Raw genomic sequence first — 17547 nt, forward strand, 5'->3', positions numbered from 1 at the left:
AAGCCTCCCTCATCATCATCCTCGCATTCCACACCTGACCAGCAATCCATCATTCTCATTTCAGTTGCACCACATCGACCATGCCTTGGTCCGTGCGCGCCCACGCGTGGAACGGAATTTCAGCACGCACGCATTGACGGTGAGTGGAACGGACAAGTCGTTTTCGACGAACAAAAACAGAAAAAGGCACATCACCTGCATGCATGCATGCATTTTCGGCCGTCTTGTGAGTTGTGTCTACCACCTCACCCTCTGTGCTTCTGCTCCTTTCCAGAAAACCGACTCCGACTCGTTTCCAACCAAGGCCTCTTTTGGTTTGGAGGAATGTCATAAGATTTCTATAGGATAGGATTTGCATAAAAAAATTTCCTTTGAGATCCTTTGGTTTGTAGGAATGAATTTCTATTCCTATGTAGGATAGGAATCAATCATTCGTATTTTGAAGGAAAAAAAACATTAGCTAAGACTCAATAAAAAAATTCCTATCATATGCATCAAATGACATATTTTTCTCTATAGGAATTGAGATGCATGTCATCTTACTTTCTATGATTTTCCTATTCCTACAACATTTCTATCCTATGAACCAAAGGAGACCCAAACTTGCGCCGCACAGCTATCGACCACGAGGGAGGAGAAAGTTGTGCGATCCCGAAGAAGAAACTGGACAACTTGGATGCCAAGGAAGCAAGAAGAGTACGCCCACTTTCAGTTCCCCCGATCGCTTTTCCGTGCTCCATCTGAAACGAATAATCCACAGGGAAAAAAGAATACTAACTAAAATCAGTACAGTGGGTGATTCAGATGCAAAATGCTCTCTAATTGATTTAATTACCAGAGAATCAATCAATTGATGCCTCAGTCAGAATATACATATATACAGCACAAACCAGAACATAGTCCACATGTTGCCTAGAGGTGTGATTATGCTACTCCCTTTTTCTAACCAACATCTCTCACGCTGCTAAGTGTGATCTTATTCCTTCCTTCACAACCTCTACCTTTGAGAGCAAGAAACATCACCCACCCTCCACTCCAATCCACCGCCTATAAAAAAGACCCACTGATCACTTCATTCGACACAAACACCCACACCCGTTAGGTCACCCCTGTTCCACATCAGGAACAGGGATCAAAACAGAGTCCAAGAGAGCTTCAGGACCCATGGCGCCGTCCTATGACAAGACCATCGCGACGGCGGCCTCCCTCGCGGCGTCCCTCATGTTGGTCCGCAGCCTGGCGAGCGAGCTGCTGCCGTCCGAGGCGCGGGACGCGCTCTCCTCGGCCCTCAACAGCCTCCGCTCGCGCATGACATGGCAGCACACCATCGTGATAGAGGAGACCGAGGGGTGGTCCGGCAACCGCGTCTATGGCGCCGTCAAGGCGTACCTGGCCACGCGAACCAGCGCCACCCTCTCCATGCAGCGCCTCCGCGTCAGCAGCTCCGACGAGGAGGGCCCCGACAGCAAGATGGTGGTCAGCATGGAGGCCGGCGAGGAGATGGCGGACGTGTACGAGGGCACCGAGTTCAGGTGGTACCTGGTGACCAGGGAGGTCAAGGGCGACCAGAACAACAGCGGAGGCGGAGGCGGGGCGCGGGAGATCAGGTCCTACGAGGTCAGCTTCCACAAGCGCCACAAGGAGAAGGCGCTGAAAGAGTACCTGCCCTTCATCGTTGCCGCCGCCAAGGCCATCAGGGACCAGGAGCGCAGCCTCAACATCTACATGAATGAGTACGGCGACGAGTGGAACCCCATCGACCTCCAGCACCCCTCCACCTTCGACACGCTCGCCATGGACATGAAGCAGAAGCGGGCCATTGTTGATGACCTCGACAGGTTCATCAAGAGGAAGGACTACTACAGGAGGATCGGCAAGGCGTGGAAGCGTGGGTACCTGCTGTACGGCCCGCCGGGCACCGGCAAGTCCAGCCTAATCGCCGCCATCGCCAACCACCTCAGGTTCGACATCTACGACCTCGAGCTCACCGGGGTTGACTCCAACTCAGACCTCAGGAGGCTCCTCGTCGGGATGACCAACCGGTCCATTCTCGTGGTGGAGGACATCGACTGCACCATCGAACTCAAGCAGCGGGAGGAAGCCGACGAGGAACCTGCCACCAAGTCCAGTCCTACAGAGAAGAAGAAGGCAGAAGACAAGGTAACTTTGCATTTTTGCAGAATGAATACCTTACATCTATGCACAAACCTCTCTGCTTCTCCATTTTGACAGCTTTCTTTCTTACCTATGCTGATGGCAAATTAATTTGGTTGCTGTCTGCATAACAGGTAACATTGTCTGGGCTGCTCAATTTTGTTGATGGCTTGTGGTCGACAACTGGGGAGGAAAGGATCATCATCTTCACCACCAACTACAAGGAGCGTCTCGACCCAGCACTCCTGCGGCCTGGCAGGATGGACATGCACATCCACATGGGGTACTGCACCAAGGAGGCTTTCCGGATTCTCGCTAACAACTACCATTCCATCGACTACCATGCCACCTACCCAGAGATTGAGGCGCTGATCCAGGAGGTGACGGTGACGCCAGCAGAGGTCGCCGAGGTTCTGATGAGGAACGACGACACTGATGTTGCCCTCCATGATCTTGTCGATCTTCTGAAGTTAAAGAAGAAAGAGGCCACTGAGATCAAGTCTGAAAGTGTACGGGCGGGGGAGAAGAAAGATGACAAAGGGGTGGTGCTGAAGAATGAGTTCGCGGAAAACGGAAGCAGCTAGGAGTGCGGAAACTGACGGTGACCAGCGACTACGCGTGTATCGTGTAGATAGGTCGTACTGGAGATCCATTGGAACATATGTTGATCATTTTAACAGCTAATAACATTACATTTGTTGTAGTGGTTCGGCGCACTTGTCTTTAACTTGACACAATGTGCTTCTAAATAATTATGGAAGTGGTGTTGCAACAAGTTACATAGATGCAAACTTGACATCTTGCATAAGATATTGGCAAGATGATGCTAGCTACTGACAAGGAATGATGGACACTCTACTTAATTAGCCAGATAGATAAAGTAGTATGAGTAGTAATCTCATCACTCCTCCCCCAAAAGGAGACGAGTAGCCAGCCACCAGAGTCACGAAGCATATAGCTGCGACGACATCACCTCGGCGTACGTCGACCGGTCTTTGGTCAGAGCAGGCCATGTGTGGAATTCCAGCATGCAGGCGGAGTTGAATGACGGTGGAATGAAGTTTGACAAACTAAAGGTGCGCATGATGTACACCGCATACACGCACCGACTCACCCCAGCACAAGTATAGGCTAGAGAAAGAGTAGGCTTGCAAGGAGGACGTACGCACCTGCATTATTTTCTTCTTCTGCTGCTGCTGCTCTGTCGAGAAGCTAATTGAGCAAGCAAGAAACTTGGATGCCAAGGGAGCAAAGTAGCTTTCCATTCCACGGGCGCTTTACAAATCTGGCGAAACGAGAACCCCAGCCAGCAAAAGAAAAAGGAAAGAACCAATGAATGACTAGCTCAAAACATTGTCATTCACAAGAACATAGTACAGGTGAGTGCTTGATAATTTAGCCAAGAAACAATCAATCGAATGCTCTGCCAGGAGGGTAAATTATCATATGGAGATTCCAGAGGAATTAATGAAATAATTAATCACTACATCTGTGTACTCATATACGATGTTACCTTTTGGTAAGGAAGACCTCTTCTTCATGTGGTGGTTTGAAGTTTGAACAACATGCCTGGTCAATGTATGTAAATACTATTATTCAGACATCTTCCTTTCATCAGCCAGTCAACCAAGCACCCAGACCCAGTGCGCAACACGAATTTGGCCATCTACCTGAAAAGAGTCGTCAGAATTCTTTTCATACAAAAAATTAGCAAAAAGACACACAAAATTGGCAAAAGAATCAAGACAAGTTGCAGCATTTGTCACGGTTCCATTCGGCGATGCAAAAGGACACGCGTTCCGACGTGGACGGTCAGCATGATCATTGGCAACGTAGCCTTGTCAGTTTTCCCAAACAGACAGCAGTAGCCATCCATCACCCATATATTTGGCACCTACATATACTCCATTTTCCAGTTGCACGACGTCGACCCGTCTAGGCCCATGCGCGTGACCTAGCAAGCGTTGAATGGAATTCCAGCAAGCACGCGGCAGCCAACGCGGACTGACCGGTGGAGTGGAATTTATTTTTATTTTTTGACAAACAAAAGGCATAGTACCTACAGCACAAGTAGACACAAGAGAAAAATGGCAAGTGGTAGAAGAAGCAGTAGGCCGCAAGGAAGATATAGACACAACATAGCACCAACATTTCCTGCTCTCGTCCGTCTACCTCCACCATCCATCCTTCCACTCCAGTTTCTGCTTCTTTCAAGAAACCGGACTAGTTTCCAGCAAACTTGCGGCCGCAAGGAAAAAGTTGCGCAATCCCGACGAAGAAACAAACTTGGATGCCAAGGAAGCAAGCAGAGTACGTGACACACCACTGGCTCGCTTTATGATGAATTCCACGGTCCATCTGAAACAGATCCAGAGAAAAATACCACAGTAATATTCAGTAGGTGATTCAGATGCAAAATGCTCGTTAATTATCAAAGAACCAATATATTTTGATGGCTCAGAATATATATACTAGTACAACCGTAACATCACATGTTACTAATAAGTGCCACTTGCAGGCTGCATCAACAACCTACCTTTCCAGGGGGGTTAATTAATTAATTGATGTGGAAGGAAGCCAGTCCAGATTTGCCTAGTGATGTTGATGCTACTAACATTTTCCAACAAAGACCTCTCTTCTTCTCTGTTAGGTGTGATTGCAACCTGGAAGGAAGACCATGCCAAGTCCATTTCTTATTCCCTTTACTAAGATAAGAGGAAGAAACACCTCAATCTGTCAATTCCACCCACCCCACTCCAATCCATCTCGCCTATAAAAACACCACTCATCCCCAAACCTCAACTCATTCAACACACATACACACCCTCATTTCCACTGTTCCCCATCAAGAACAGAGAGGAAACAGAGCTCCCAACCCAACCCACCCTCACCAAGAAAAAGAACAAACATACAAGAGAGGAGGAGCAACAGGGAGCCATGGCGCCGTCCTACGACAAGACCATCGCGACGGCGGCCTCCCTCGCGGCGTCCCTGATGCTTGTTCGCAGCCTCGCGAACGAGCTGCTACCATCCGAGGTGCGTGACGCGCTGTCTTCAGCCCTTGCCAGCCTCCGCTCGCGCATGACGTGGCAGCACACCATCGTCATCGAGGAGACCGAGGGCTGGTGCAACAACTATGTCTACGATGCCGTCAAGGCCTACCTTGCCACGCGCATCAACACCAACCTCAACATGCAGCGCCTGCGGGTCAGCAGCTCCGACGAGTCTGAGAAGATGGTTGTCAGCATGGAGGCAGGCGAGGAGATGGCAGATGTGTATCAAGGAGCGGAGTTCAAGTGGTGCCTGGTCACTCGCGAGGTCAAGGCCGACCCGGACAGCGTTAGCGGCGGGGCCCGCGAGGTCAGGTCCTATGAGGTGAGCTTCCACAAGAGGCACAAGGAGAAGGCGCTCAAGGAGTACCTGCCCTTCATCGTCGCCGCCGCCAAGGCCATCAACGACCAGGAGCGGAGCCTCGACATCTACATGAACCAGTACGGCGACGAATGGTCCTCCATCGTCCTCCAGCACCCCTCCACCTTCGACACGCTCGCCATGGACATGAAGCAGAAGCGGGCCATTGTTGATGACCTCGACAGGTTCACCAAGAGGAAGGACTACTACAAGAGGATCGGCAAGGCGTGGAAGCGCGGGTACCTCCTATATGGCCCTCCAGGTACCGGCAAGTCCAGCCTCATCGCCGCCATCGCCAACCACCTCAGGTTCGACATCTACGACCTCGAGCTCACTGGGGTTGACTCCAACTCCGACCTCAGGAAGCTTCTCGTCGGGATGACCAACCGGTCCATTCTCGTAGTTGAGGACATTGACTGCACCATCGAGCTGAAGCAGCGGGAGGAAGACGATGAGGAGCACTCCAAGTCCAACTCTGCAGCAAAGAAGAAGGCAGAAGACAAGGTAACATTGTCAGGGCTGCTCAATTTTGTTGATGGCTTGTGGTCGACGAGTGGGGAGGAAAGGATCATCATCTTCACAACCAACTACAAGGAGCGTCTCGACCCGGCCCTCCTGCGGCCTGGCAGGATGGACATGCACATACACATGGGGTACTGCACCACGGAGGCTTTCCGGATCCTTGCCAACAACTACCATTCCGTCGACTACCATGCCACCTATCCAGAGATCGAGGCGCTGATCCAGGAGGTGACGGTGACGCCTGCAGAGGTCGCCGAGGTTCTGATGAGGAACGACGACACTGATGTCGCCCTCCATGATCTTGTCAAGCTCCTAGACTTTAAGAAGAAAGAGACCACTGAGACCAAGACTGAAAGTAAGCAGGTGGAGGAGAAAAAAGATGACAATGAGGTGGTGCTGAAGAATGAGTTGACAGAAAACGGAAGCGGCTAGGAGTGCGGAAACTGATTGTGACAAGAGACTGAGCGTAGTACAATGTAGATAGGTCCTACAGGAGATCCACTGGAACATACATATATATGTTGTGATCATTTTGACAACTAATAACATTGCATTTTTTGGACTTGTTCGGCGCACTTGTATTTAACTTACACACGGTGTGCTTCTAAATAATTATGCAAGTGCTGTTACATACTCTATATGCAAATTAGACATCTTGCATATGATATTGGCCAACAGAGCCATGTGACACTACACACAGCCGCCCCTCCTGGCTATGGAGGATGAACAAACGAGGCATGTGGGCTGTGGCCCATACTTGTCCACCAGAACAGAACGATCTTCATCTTCACAGAACAAGATAGTGCTACTGATAAGGAATGATCGACACTCTATTTAATTAGCCAGATAGATAAACTAGTATGAGTCGTAGTAATCTCATCACTACCCCCAAGAGGATACGAGTAGCCAGCCACTGGAGTCAGGAAGCATATAGTTGCGACGACATCACCTCGGTCCTCGGCGTACATCGACCGGTCTTTGGTCAGAGCAAGCCGTGCGTGGAATTCCAGCATGCACGCGGAATTGAATGACGGTGGAATGAAGTTTGAAAAACTAAAGCTAGGCGTAATGCATACATAATACACCGCAGCACACGCACCGACCCCAGCACAAGTGGTAGTAGAGGCGGTTAGCTAGAGAAAGAGTAGGCCGCAAGGAGGACGCACCTGCATATTTTCTTCATCTGCTGCTGCTGCTTCTCTCGAGAAGCCGAGTGACCAAGGAAGAAGCTTGGATGCCAAGAAAGCAAAGCAGCTTTCCACACGCGCTTTGCGAATCTGATGAAAAGGGAACCCCAACCAGCCAGCAGCACTTGTACTTAGCAAAAGAAAAAGAAAAGAATCACAAGATGCAAGCGAGTGCTCGCTAATTTAGCCAAGAATCAATCAATCGAATGCTCTGCCAGGAGGACAAATAATTTAATAATGAATGAAGTAACTAATCACTACATCTATGTATGTATATATGCAAGTTGTGTAGCAATGTGATGTTACCTTTTGCTTTTGGTAAGGTTGAACAACATGCCTGGTCTATGCATTATTCAGACAACTTGCTTTCATCAGCCAGTCAACCACGCACCCAGTGCACAACACGAATTTGGCCATCTGCCTGGAACAATGGCCTGGAACGAGTCGACAGAAAATAAATTATTTTAAAAATTAGCTCGGACACATGCTAATTACTCCCTCCGTTCCTAAATATAACTCTTCTTAGAGATTTCAATAAAAGACTACATACGGAGCAAAATAAGTGAATCTACACTCTAAAATATGTCTATATACATCCGTATGTAGTTGTATTGATGAAATCTCTAAAGGGTCTTATATTTAGAAGCGGAGATTTCAATAAGTCTTTTTAGAGTGTAGATTCATTCTAAACATAAGTCTTTTTAGAGATTTCAATAAAAACTACATATGAATGTATATAGACGTGTTTTAGAGTGTAGATTCACTTATTTTGCTCCGTATATAGTCCGTATTAGAATCTCTAAAAAAACTTATATTTATGAACAGAAGGAGTAACTGCCAACTACAGACAATCGACCACATGCACCCCTCCCTCATCACACACACCAATAGCAAAAAGACAACGATCCACCACATGAGATTCCAGAATATTAATTTATCTACTACTATGTGTTTACCTTTTTGCTAAGCAAGGCTCACTGGTGCAGACCAAGCCAAATCTCTTGTTCAGACCTCTTCCTTCCGGACCAAGACATCACTCAGTCGGTTCACCACCCACCCCACACTCACTGCCTATAAAAGCTTACCCACAGCTCCCCACCCAATTCAACACACACCCTCATCTCCTCACAACCCTGTTCCACATCAGGAACAGAGAGGAGGAAGACAGCCCCCAACCAAACCCAGCACTCCATCAATCCCCTCCACACACACACACACAAAAAAGGCCATGGCGCCATCGTACGACAAGACCATCGCCACGGCGGCCTCGCTGGCGGCGTCCCTGATGCTCGTCCGCAGCCTCGCGAACGAGCTGCTGCCGTCCGAGGTGCGCGACGCGCTGTCCTCCGCCCTCGCCAGCCTCCGCTCGCGCATGACGTGGCAGCACACAATCGTCATCGAGGAGACCGAGGGCTGGTCCAGCAACCGCGTCTACAACTCCGTCAAAGCCTACCTGGCCACGCGCATCAACGCCAACATCAACATGCAGCGCCTGCGCGTCAGCAGCGGCGAGGACGCTGAGAAGATGGTCGTCAGCATGGAGGCCGGGGAGGAGATGGCAGATGTGTACGAAGGAGCGGAGTTCAAGTGGTGCCTGGTCACCCGCGACGTTAGTGGTGACCCGAACAACGGCGGCGGTGGGGCCCGAGAGATCAGGTCCTACGAGGTGAGCTTCAACAAGAGGCACAAGGAGAAGGCGCTCAAGGAGTACCTCCCGTTCATCGTCGCCACGGCCAAGGCCATCAAGGACCAGGAGAGGAGCCTTAGCATCTACATGAACGAGCGCTACGACGAGTGGTCCCCAATTGGCCTCCAGCACCCCTCCACCTTCGACACCCTCGCCATGGACCACAAGCAGAAACAGTCAATTGTCGACGACCTTAACAGGTTCATCAAGAGGAAGGACTACTACAGGAGGATCGGCAAGGCATGGAAGCGTGGGTACCTGCTGTACGGCCCTCCGGGCACTGGCAAGTCCAGCCTCATCGCCGCCATCGCCAACCACCTCAGGTTCGACATCTACGATCTCGAGCTCACCGGGGTCGACTCCAACTCAGACCTCAGGAGGCTTCTTGTCGGAATGACCAACCGGTCCATTCTCGTGGTTGAGGACATCGACTGCACCATCGAACTCAAGCAGCGGGAGGAAGAAGACGAGGAGCAATCCAAGTCCAGTTCTACAGAAAAGAAGAAGGCGGAAGACAAGGTAAACTTTTGACAGCTTTCTTCCTCACCTATGCGTATATATAAACCTCTTTTACTTCTCCTTCAATTTTTGACAGCTTTCTTCCTCACCTATGCTGATGACTAATTTGGTTGCTGTCTGCACAACAGGTCACACTGTCTGGGCTGCTCAATTTTGTCGATGGCTTGTGGTCGACAAGTGGGGAGGAAAGGATCATCATCTTCACCACCAACTACAAGGAGCGTCTCGACCCGGCACTTCTGCGGCCTGGCAGGATGGACATGCACATCCACATGGGGTACTGCACCACGGAGGCTTTCCGAATTCTTGCCAACAACTACCATTCCATCGACTACCATGCCACCTATCCAGAGATCGAGAAGCTGATCGAGGAGGTGACAGTGACGCCAGCAGAGGTTGCCGAGGTCCTGATGAGGAACGACGACACTGATGTTGCGCTCCATGATCTTGTTGAGCTCCTAAAGTTAAAGAAGAAAGATACCACAGCTGAGATCACAACTGAAAGTAAGAAGACGGAGAAGAAAGATGCCACTGGTGACAGAAAGATTGAGGGTACGCAGGTGGACGGGAAGAAAGATGGTGATGGGATCAAGACTGGAAGTGTGCAGGTGGAGGAGAAGAAAGATGACAAAGAGGTGGTGGTGAAGAATGTTCTCACAGAAAACAGAAGCAGTTAGGAGTGCGGAAGCTAACGGTGACGAAGAGTGCGCTTACCATGTAGATAGATCCTACAGGAGATCCATTATTGCAGCACACATATATATGTTGTGATCATTTTGACAACTAAAAACATTGCATTTTTGGAGGAGTTCGATGCATCTGTACTTTCTAACAGTGTGTTTCTAATAATTTGTAAGTACAGTTGCAACGAGTTACATATATGCAACTTAAACGCTCTGCATAAGATATTAGCCAAGAGCCATGTGACCCTACACACAGACACTAGCATAGTTACTACTCCCTCCGTTCCAAATTACTCGTCGTGGTTTTAGTACAAACGGAGGGAGTACCTGGTTGCGGGATGGATAAACCCAATAATATTCTTGATGACATGCAGAAAACTAGCATATAGTGCCCTCGGATTATCCCCTAGCTAGAAGTGAATAGAGCAGAGTAATATGAGAAAAATGGAAGTATTCTCTTGGAATATAGTATACTAGTAACTGACTGGCGTTCACTATGAACCATCGGGTGACGCAAAATAAAAAAATAAAAAAAACACGTGCGCCGATCTGGACGGTCGACTCGATGGTAACGTAACCTCATCATCACTTTCTTCCAGAGACACAAGTAGCCATCCATCCAGCCACTGGAGTCATCCATGAGGCATATATTTGTCACTTATTGTTTCAGTTACACGACGTGGACGGGTCTTGGCCCGTGCGCGTGAGCTAGCATGGAATGGAAAGTAATGACAAGTAAAAGCATAGCACGGAATCGAAAGTAATGACAAGCAAAAGCATAGCACCACATACAAGAATGGACAGTACACACAACAGAAAATGACAGGTAGTAGAAGGAGTAGGCAGCAAGGATGATACCTGCATTTTCTGTTATGCTGTGTGTTGTGTGTGTACGTCCACCCTCCTTTCAGGAAGGATCACATCATCTTCTGCTTTTTTCGAGAAACTCTATATATGTATGTTCTTCCCCGACAAAAAAGAGTGCAATCCCACATAAGAGACGAACTTGGATGCCAAGGAAGCAGAGTACATGACACACGCTCGCTTTACGACTTCCCGCGGTCCATCTGAAAAGAATCCACGGAAAAAAATATCACATTCAGTAGGTGATTCAGATGCAAGTGCTCGTTAATTACCAAAGAACCAATTGATGCCTAGTGCACTCAAAATAGTATGTGCCAGTTTCAGACTGCATCAACAATCTACCTTATGCACACAAGGGGAATTAATTGATGTGGAAGGAAGCTACTCCAGTTGCTTAGTGATGTGATGCTACTCTGCTACCTTTTCCAGCACCCACGCAGATGGCAGCCAACACGCATTGACGGTGGAATGGAATGTAGTAATGACAAACAAAGGCACAGTGTCGTAGGCAAAGGTAGACAGGACAGAGAAATGGCGAGTAGTAGCAGTAGAAGAAATAGGCAGCACCTGAATTTTCAGCTGTGTCTACCTCAGCAAGCTTAAGTGATTCGGATGCAAATGTTCATTAACTATCAAAGAATCATCTTTTTTTCAAACAAAAAAAGAGAGAAAAAACTATCAATTTATGCTTCAAAATATGTACTACTATACTCCCAGAACACCACATGGTTAGTAGGTGCCGGTAAGCGGTAATTACAGGCTGTATGAATAATCTGCCGTAAGTAGGAGATTGATTCCCTTGCAGGGGAAGCTAATGGCTTATTAGTGATGTGACGCTACTACCTTCTTCTAAGGAACCTATTATATTCATTCACACCTATTCCTTTCAAAGGAAGAAACACCAGTAAGTGAGTCAGTCAATCAACCCCACCCACCCCACACTCCACTCCATCCATTGCCTATAAAAGCACCACTGACCAAGATCCCCAGCTCATTCAACACCCTCTTCCACGCCAGGAACACGGAAGAACAGCCTCATTTCCCCACACCAATCTCCCACATCAACAACAGACAGAGCCAGAGCCCCAATCCCACCCACCCTAGCACGAGGAAAAACAGAGCATAAGAGACCTTAAGAGAGGCATGGCGCCGTCCTACGACAAGACCATCGCCACGGCGGCCTCCCTCGCCGCGTCCCTGATGCTCGTCCGCAGCCTCGCGAGCGAGCTGCTGCCGGCTGAGGTGCGTGGCGCACTCTCAGCGGCGATCGCCGGCCTCCGCTCGCGCATGACATGGCAGCACACCATCGTCATCGAGGAGACCGAGGGCTGGTCCAGCAACCGCGTCTACAACGCCGTCAAGGCCTACCTGGCCACGCGCATCAACGCCAACATCAACATGCAGCGCCTCCGCGTCAGCAGCACCGAGGAGGACGTCAAGAAGATGGTCGTCAGCATGGAGGCAGGCGAGGAGATGGCAGATGTGTACGAAGGAGCGGAGTTCAAGTGGTGCCTGGTCACCCGCGAGGTCAGTGGCGACCCGAACAACGGCAGCGGCGGGGGCCGGGAGATCAGGTCCTACGAGGTGAGCTTCAACAAGAGGCACAAGGAGAAGGCCCTGAAAGAGTACCTCCCGTTCATCGTCGCCACGGCCAAGGCCATCAAGGACCAGGAGAGGAGCCTCAGCATCTACATGAACGAACGCTACGACGAGTGGTCTCCGATTGACCTCCAACACCCCTCCACCTTCGACACGCTAGCCATGGACCAGAAGCAGAAGCAGTCAATTATCGATGACCTCGACAGGTTCATCCAGAGGAAAGAGTACTACAGGAGGATCGGCAAGGCGTGGAAGCGCGGGTACCTGTTGTACGGCCCACCGGGCACCGGCAAGTCCAGCCTCATCGCCGCCATTGCCAACCACCTCAGGTTTGACATTTACGACCTCGAGCTGACCGGGGTCAATTCCAACTCGGATCTCAGGAGGCTTCTTGTCGGGATGACCAACCGGTCCATTCTCGTGGTTGAGGACATCGACTGCACCATTGAACTGGAGCAGCGGGAGGAAGATGAGGAGGAGGATTCCAAATCCAGTTCTACAGAAAAGAAGGCACAAGACAAGGTAAACCTTGCAGTCAGAATGAACACCTTATGAGTATATATAAACCTCTCTGTTTCTCCTTATTATTTGACAGCTTTCTTTCTTACCCATATGCTGATGACAACTTTGGTTGTTGTCTGCACAGGTTACATTGTCTGGGCTGCTCAATTTTGTAGATGGCTTGTGGTCGACAAGTGGGGAGGAAAGGATCCTCATCTTCACGACCAATTACAAGGAGCGTCTCGACCCGGCACTTCTGCGGCCTGGCAGGATGGACATGCACATCCACATGGGGTACTGCACGACAGAGGCCTTCCAGATCCTTGCCAATAACTACCATTCCATTGACTACCATGTCACTTATCCTGAGATCGAGGCGTTGATCGAGGAGGTCTCGGTGACGCCTGCAGAGGTTGCCGAGGTTCTGATGAGGAGCGATGACACTGATGTTGCCCTCCATGATCTTGTCGAGCTCCTGAAATTGAAGAAGAAAGATGCCACTGAGATCAAGACTGGAAGTAAGCAGGCGGAGGAGAATAAAGACGCCAATGAGATCAAGACTGGAAGTAAGCAGGCAGAGGAGAAGAAAGAGGCCAATGAGATCAAGACAGAGAGTATGGAGGTGGACGGTGGCGATGAGATCAAGACTGGAAGTGTGCAGGTAGAGGAGAAGAAAGATGACAAAGAAGCGGTGGTGAAGAATGAGTTGACAGAAAACGGAAGCGGCTAGGAGCGCGGAAGCTGACGGTGACCAGCGACTACGCTACCTTGTACATAGGTCCTAAAATAAAGGAGACCCATTGGAACGTATGTTGATCATTTTGACAACTAATAGGAGTAGTGAGGCGCACCAGGGCTTGAGACATTGTGCTTCTAAATAATTTTGTAAGTACTGTGTTGCAGAAAGTTACATATATGCACCTTAACATCTTGCAAAAGATATTGCCCAACAGAGCCTATGCGACGCAGAGATTATGGAGAGAACAAGCCAGGATAAAATTTGAGATCGCTATAACTAGTCGGTAGTGCTTAGCCGGAGATTGGCCGCAGGGTTGATAAACCCAACTATTTCCTTGATGACATGCAGAATATTAGCATATAGTGCCCTCACATTATCCCCTAAGGCCCAAGCTGTGTAGTGGATGGAGCAGAGTAATCTGAGCAAAAAGGAAGCATTCTCTCGGAATATACTAACTGCCTGACATTCACAACGATCCATCGGTTGATGCAAAAAGAAAAGAAAAAACACGTGCACCGACCTGGACGGTCGACACCATGGTAACGCAATCTCATCATCACTTTCTCCAGACACCAGTAGCCATCCATCCAGCCACTGGAGTCATCGATTTGGCACCTGTTGTTTCAGTTGCACGACGTGGACGGGTCTTGGTCCGTGCGCGTCAGCTGGCATGGAACGGAAAGTAATGACAAACAAAAGCATAATAGCAGAAAATGACAGGTAGTAGAAGGAGTAGGCGGCAAGGATGATATATACACAGCACCTGCATTCCAGGAAACTTGCGCCGCACACAGGAGTATCTCTGTATCTTCTTCCCTGCCGAAAAGGTGCAATCCCACAGAAGAAACGAACTTGGAAGCCAAGGAAGCAGAGTTCATGACACACACCGCTCGCTTTACGAATTCCGCGGTCCATCTGAAACGAATCCACGGGAAGATACTACATTCAGTAGGTGATTCAGATGCAAAATGAACATCCATTAGGAAATAATCAGTTGATGCCTCGAATATATACTACTACTGCTACTACGCTCCGGATAGTAAGTGCATTAACAATCTACCATATGCACAGAACGGTGATTAATTAATGCTGAAGGAAGTTACTCGGTTGCTTAGTGATGTGATGCTACCAGTACCTTTTCCAGCACCCACGCGGACGGCATCCAACGCGCAGTGACAAACAAAGGCACAGTACCATATATATAAAGGTAGCAGTAGAAGAAATAGGCAGCAAGTATGATACATGCACACAGCAACTGAATTTTCGGCTGTGTCTACCTCAGCAAGCTTACGTGATTCAGATGCAAATGCTCATTAACTAGCAAAGAAAAAGAAAAACAATCAAAAAGAGGAAAGGACCAATTGATGCTTCCAAATATATACTACTCCTATACTCCCAGAACACCACATGGTTAGTAGGTGCCGGTAATTACAGGCTGCATGATTAATCTGCCTTAAGCACGAGATTCCCTTCCGGGACGAAATAAATTAGTGTGCAAGGAAGCTAGTTGCTGATTACTCATGTGACGCTACTCTACAACCTAATGACCTATATATATTTCTCTCTGCCAAGTCCATTAATTATTCAGACCTCTTCCTTTCAGAGGAAGACGCCACACACCTCTGCCAAGTCGGTCAGTCAACCCCACCCACCCCACACTCCAATCCAATCCATCGCCTATAGAAACCACCACCCATACCCCCAGATCCCCATCTCACTCAACACACTCTTCCACATCAACAACATACACAACCAGAGCCCCAGACCCACCCATCCACCCACCCCCACACAACAAAAAAGCAGAGCTTCAAGAGCCATGGCACCGTCCTACGACAAGACCATCGCCACGGCGGCCTCGCTGGCGGCCTCCCTGATGCTCGTCCGCAGCCTGGCGAGCGAGCTGCTGCCGTCCGAGGTGCGCGACGCGCTCTCCGCAGCCCTCAACAGCCTGCGCTCCCGCATGACGTGGCAGCACACCATCGTCATCGAGGAGACGGAGGGGTGGTCCGGCAACCGCGTCTACGGCGCCGTCAAGGCCTACCTCGCCACGCGCATCAACGCCAACATGGACATGCAGCGCCTCCGCGTCAGCAGCACCGAGGAGGACGCCAAGAAGATGGTCGTTAGCATGGAGGCGGGGGAGGAGATGCTGGATGTACATGAGGGAGTGGAGTTCAGGTGGTTCCTGGTGACCCGGGAGGTGAAGGGGGACCTGAACAACGGTGGCGGCGGGGCACGGGAGATCAGGTCATACGAGGTGCGCTTCCACAAGAGGCACAAGGAGAAGGCCCTGAAAGAGTACCTCCCGTTCATCGTTGCCACAGCCAAGGCCATCAAGGACCAGGAGAGGAGCCTCAGCATCTACATGAACGAGTACGGCGACGAGTGGTCCCCCATCGACCTCCAGCACCCCTCCACCTTCGACACCCTCGCCATGGACCACAAGCAGAAACAGTCAATTGTGGATGACCTCGACCAGTTCATCAAGAGGAAGGACTACTACAGGAGGATCGGCAAGGCGTGGAAGCGCGGGTACCTGCTGTACGGCCCGCCGGGCACCGGCAAGTCCAGTCTCATCGCTGCCATCGCCAACCACCTCAGGTTCAACATTTACGACCTCGAGCTCACCGGGGTCAACTCCAACTCCGACCTCAGGAGGCTTCTCGTCGGGATGACCAACCGGTCCATTCTCGTGGTCGAGGACATCGACTGCACTATCGAACTGAAGCAGCGCGAGGAAGATGGCAAGGAGCATGCCAAGTCCAATTCTACAGAAAAGAAGAAGGCAGAAGACAAGGTAAACTTTGATGTCAGAATGAATATCTTATATGTATACATAAACGTCTCTGCTTCTCCTTAATTTCAACAGCTTTCTTTCTTACCTATGCTGATGACAATTTTGTGGCTGCCTGCACACACAGGTCACGTTGTCTGGGCTGCTCAATTTTATTGATGGCTTGTGGTCAACAAGTGGGGAGGAAAGGGTCATCATCTTCACCACCAACTACAAGGAGCGTCTCGACCCAGCACTCCTGCGGCCGGGCAGGATGGACATGCACATCCACATGGGGTACTGCACCACGGAGGCCTTCCGAATCCTTGCCAACAACTACCATTCCATCAACTACCATGCCACCTACCCAGAGATTGAGGCGCTGATCCAGGAGGTGACGGTGACGCCAGCAGAGGTCGCCGAGGTTCTGATGAGGAACGACGACACTGATGTTGCCCTCCATGATCTTGTCGATCTTCTGAAGTTAAAGAAGAAAGATGCCATTGAGATCGAAAGTAAGCAGGCAGAGGAGAAGAAAGACGCCAATGAGATCAAGACCCAGAGTATGCAGGTGGACGAGAAGAAAATTGTTGATGAGATCAAGACTGAAAGTGTGCAGGTGGAGAAGAAATAAGACAAAAAGGTAGTGGTGAAGAATGATTTCACAGAAAACGGAAGCGGCTAGGAGTGCGGAAGCTGACGGTGACCAGAGACTCTGTGTACCCTGTAGATAGGTCCTACAGGAGATCCATTGGAACATCTGTCGATCATTTTGAGAACTACAAATATTCCCTTTTTTTAGTAGTTCAACACACCTGTACTTAACAGTGTGCTTCTAAATAACTTTGTAAGTACTGTCGCAACAAGTTACATATATGCAACTTGACATCTTACATAAGATCCGACGT

General features: G+C 49.6%; 5 protein-coding genes and 1 long non-coding RNA gene across 6 annotated transcripts; 5 read left to right on the plus strand and 1 right to left on the minus strand.

Moving 5' to 3' along the window:
* Nucleotides 1-283: 283 nt before the first annotated feature.
* Nucleotides 284-11884, minus strand: LOC147993003 (uncharacterized). The gene is made up of 6 exons (XR_015610018.1): nucleotides 11022-11884; nucleotides 7581-7708; nucleotides 7254-7404; nucleotides 3668-4512; nucleotides 3324-3439; nucleotides 284-740 (listed from the first exon to the last, which is right to left on the minus strand). It is a non-coding gene; the product is annotated as an uncharacterized LOC147993003 (long non-coding RNA).
* Nucleotides 835-2857, plus strand: LOC125531843 (AAA-ATPase At3g50940). The gene is made up of 2 exons (XM_048696092.2): nucleotides 835-2160; nucleotides 2289-2857. Exons 1-2 carry the CDS (start codon nucleotides 1165-1167, stop codon nucleotides 2736-2738), a joined length of 1446 nt encoding a protein of 481 aa, XP_048552049.2. The 5' UTR covers nucleotides 835-1164; the 3' UTR covers nucleotides 2739-2857.
* On the plus strand, nucleotides 4952-6649 carry LOC125531875 (AAA-ATPase At3g50940). Its single transcript, XM_048696102.2, has one exon. It carries the CDS (start codon nucleotides 5092-5094, stop codon nucleotides 6517-6519), a length of 1428 nt encoding a protein of 475 aa, XP_048552059.1. The 5' UTR covers nucleotides 4952-5091; the 3' UTR covers nucleotides 6520-6649.
* Nucleotides 8379-10292, plus strand: LOC125540740 (AAA-ATPase At3g50940). The gene is made up of 2 exons (XM_048704315.2): nucleotides 8379-9480; nucleotides 9609-10292. Exons 1-2 carry the CDS (start codon nucleotides 8503-8505, stop codon nucleotides 10155-10157), a joined length of 1527 nt encoding a protein of 508 aa, XP_048560272.2. The 5' UTR covers nucleotides 8379-8502; the 3' UTR covers nucleotides 10158-10292.
* A 152-nt stretch (nucleotides 11885-12036) lies between the features above and the next one.
* On the plus strand, nucleotides 12037-14065 carry LOC125531866 (AAA-ATPase At3g50940). Its single transcript, XM_048696097.2, has 2 exons — nucleotides 12037-13148; nucleotides 13273-14065. Exons 1-2 carry the CDS (start codon nucleotides 12171-12173, stop codon nucleotides 13855-13857), a joined length of 1563 nt encoding a protein of 520 aa, XP_048552054.1. The 5' UTR covers nucleotides 12037-12170; the 3' UTR covers nucleotides 13858-14065.
* Nucleotides 14066-15439: 1374 nt separating this feature from the next.
* LOC147993004 (AAA-ATPase At3g50940-like) lies at nucleotides 15440-17537 on the plus strand. The gene is made up of 2 exons (XM_048696091.2): nucleotides 15440-16663; nucleotides 16788-17537. The coding sequence occupies exons 1-2, from the start codon at nucleotides 15683-15685 to the stop codon at nucleotides 17271-17273; spliced, it is 1467 nt and encodes a 488-aa protein (XP_048552048.1). The 5' UTR covers nucleotides 15440-15682; the 3' UTR covers nucleotides 17274-17537.
* Nucleotides 17538-17547: the final 10 nt, after the last annotated feature.

This window comes from Triticum urartu, chromosome 1A, assembly GCF_056163025.1.
Source record: "Triticum urartu cultivar PI428250 chromosome 1A, HENAU_Tu73, whole genome shotgun sequence".
In the NCBI taxonomy this organism is placed as follows: domain Eukaryota; kingdom Viridiplantae; phylum Streptophyta; class Magnoliopsida; order Poales; family Poaceae; genus Triticum; species Triticum urartu.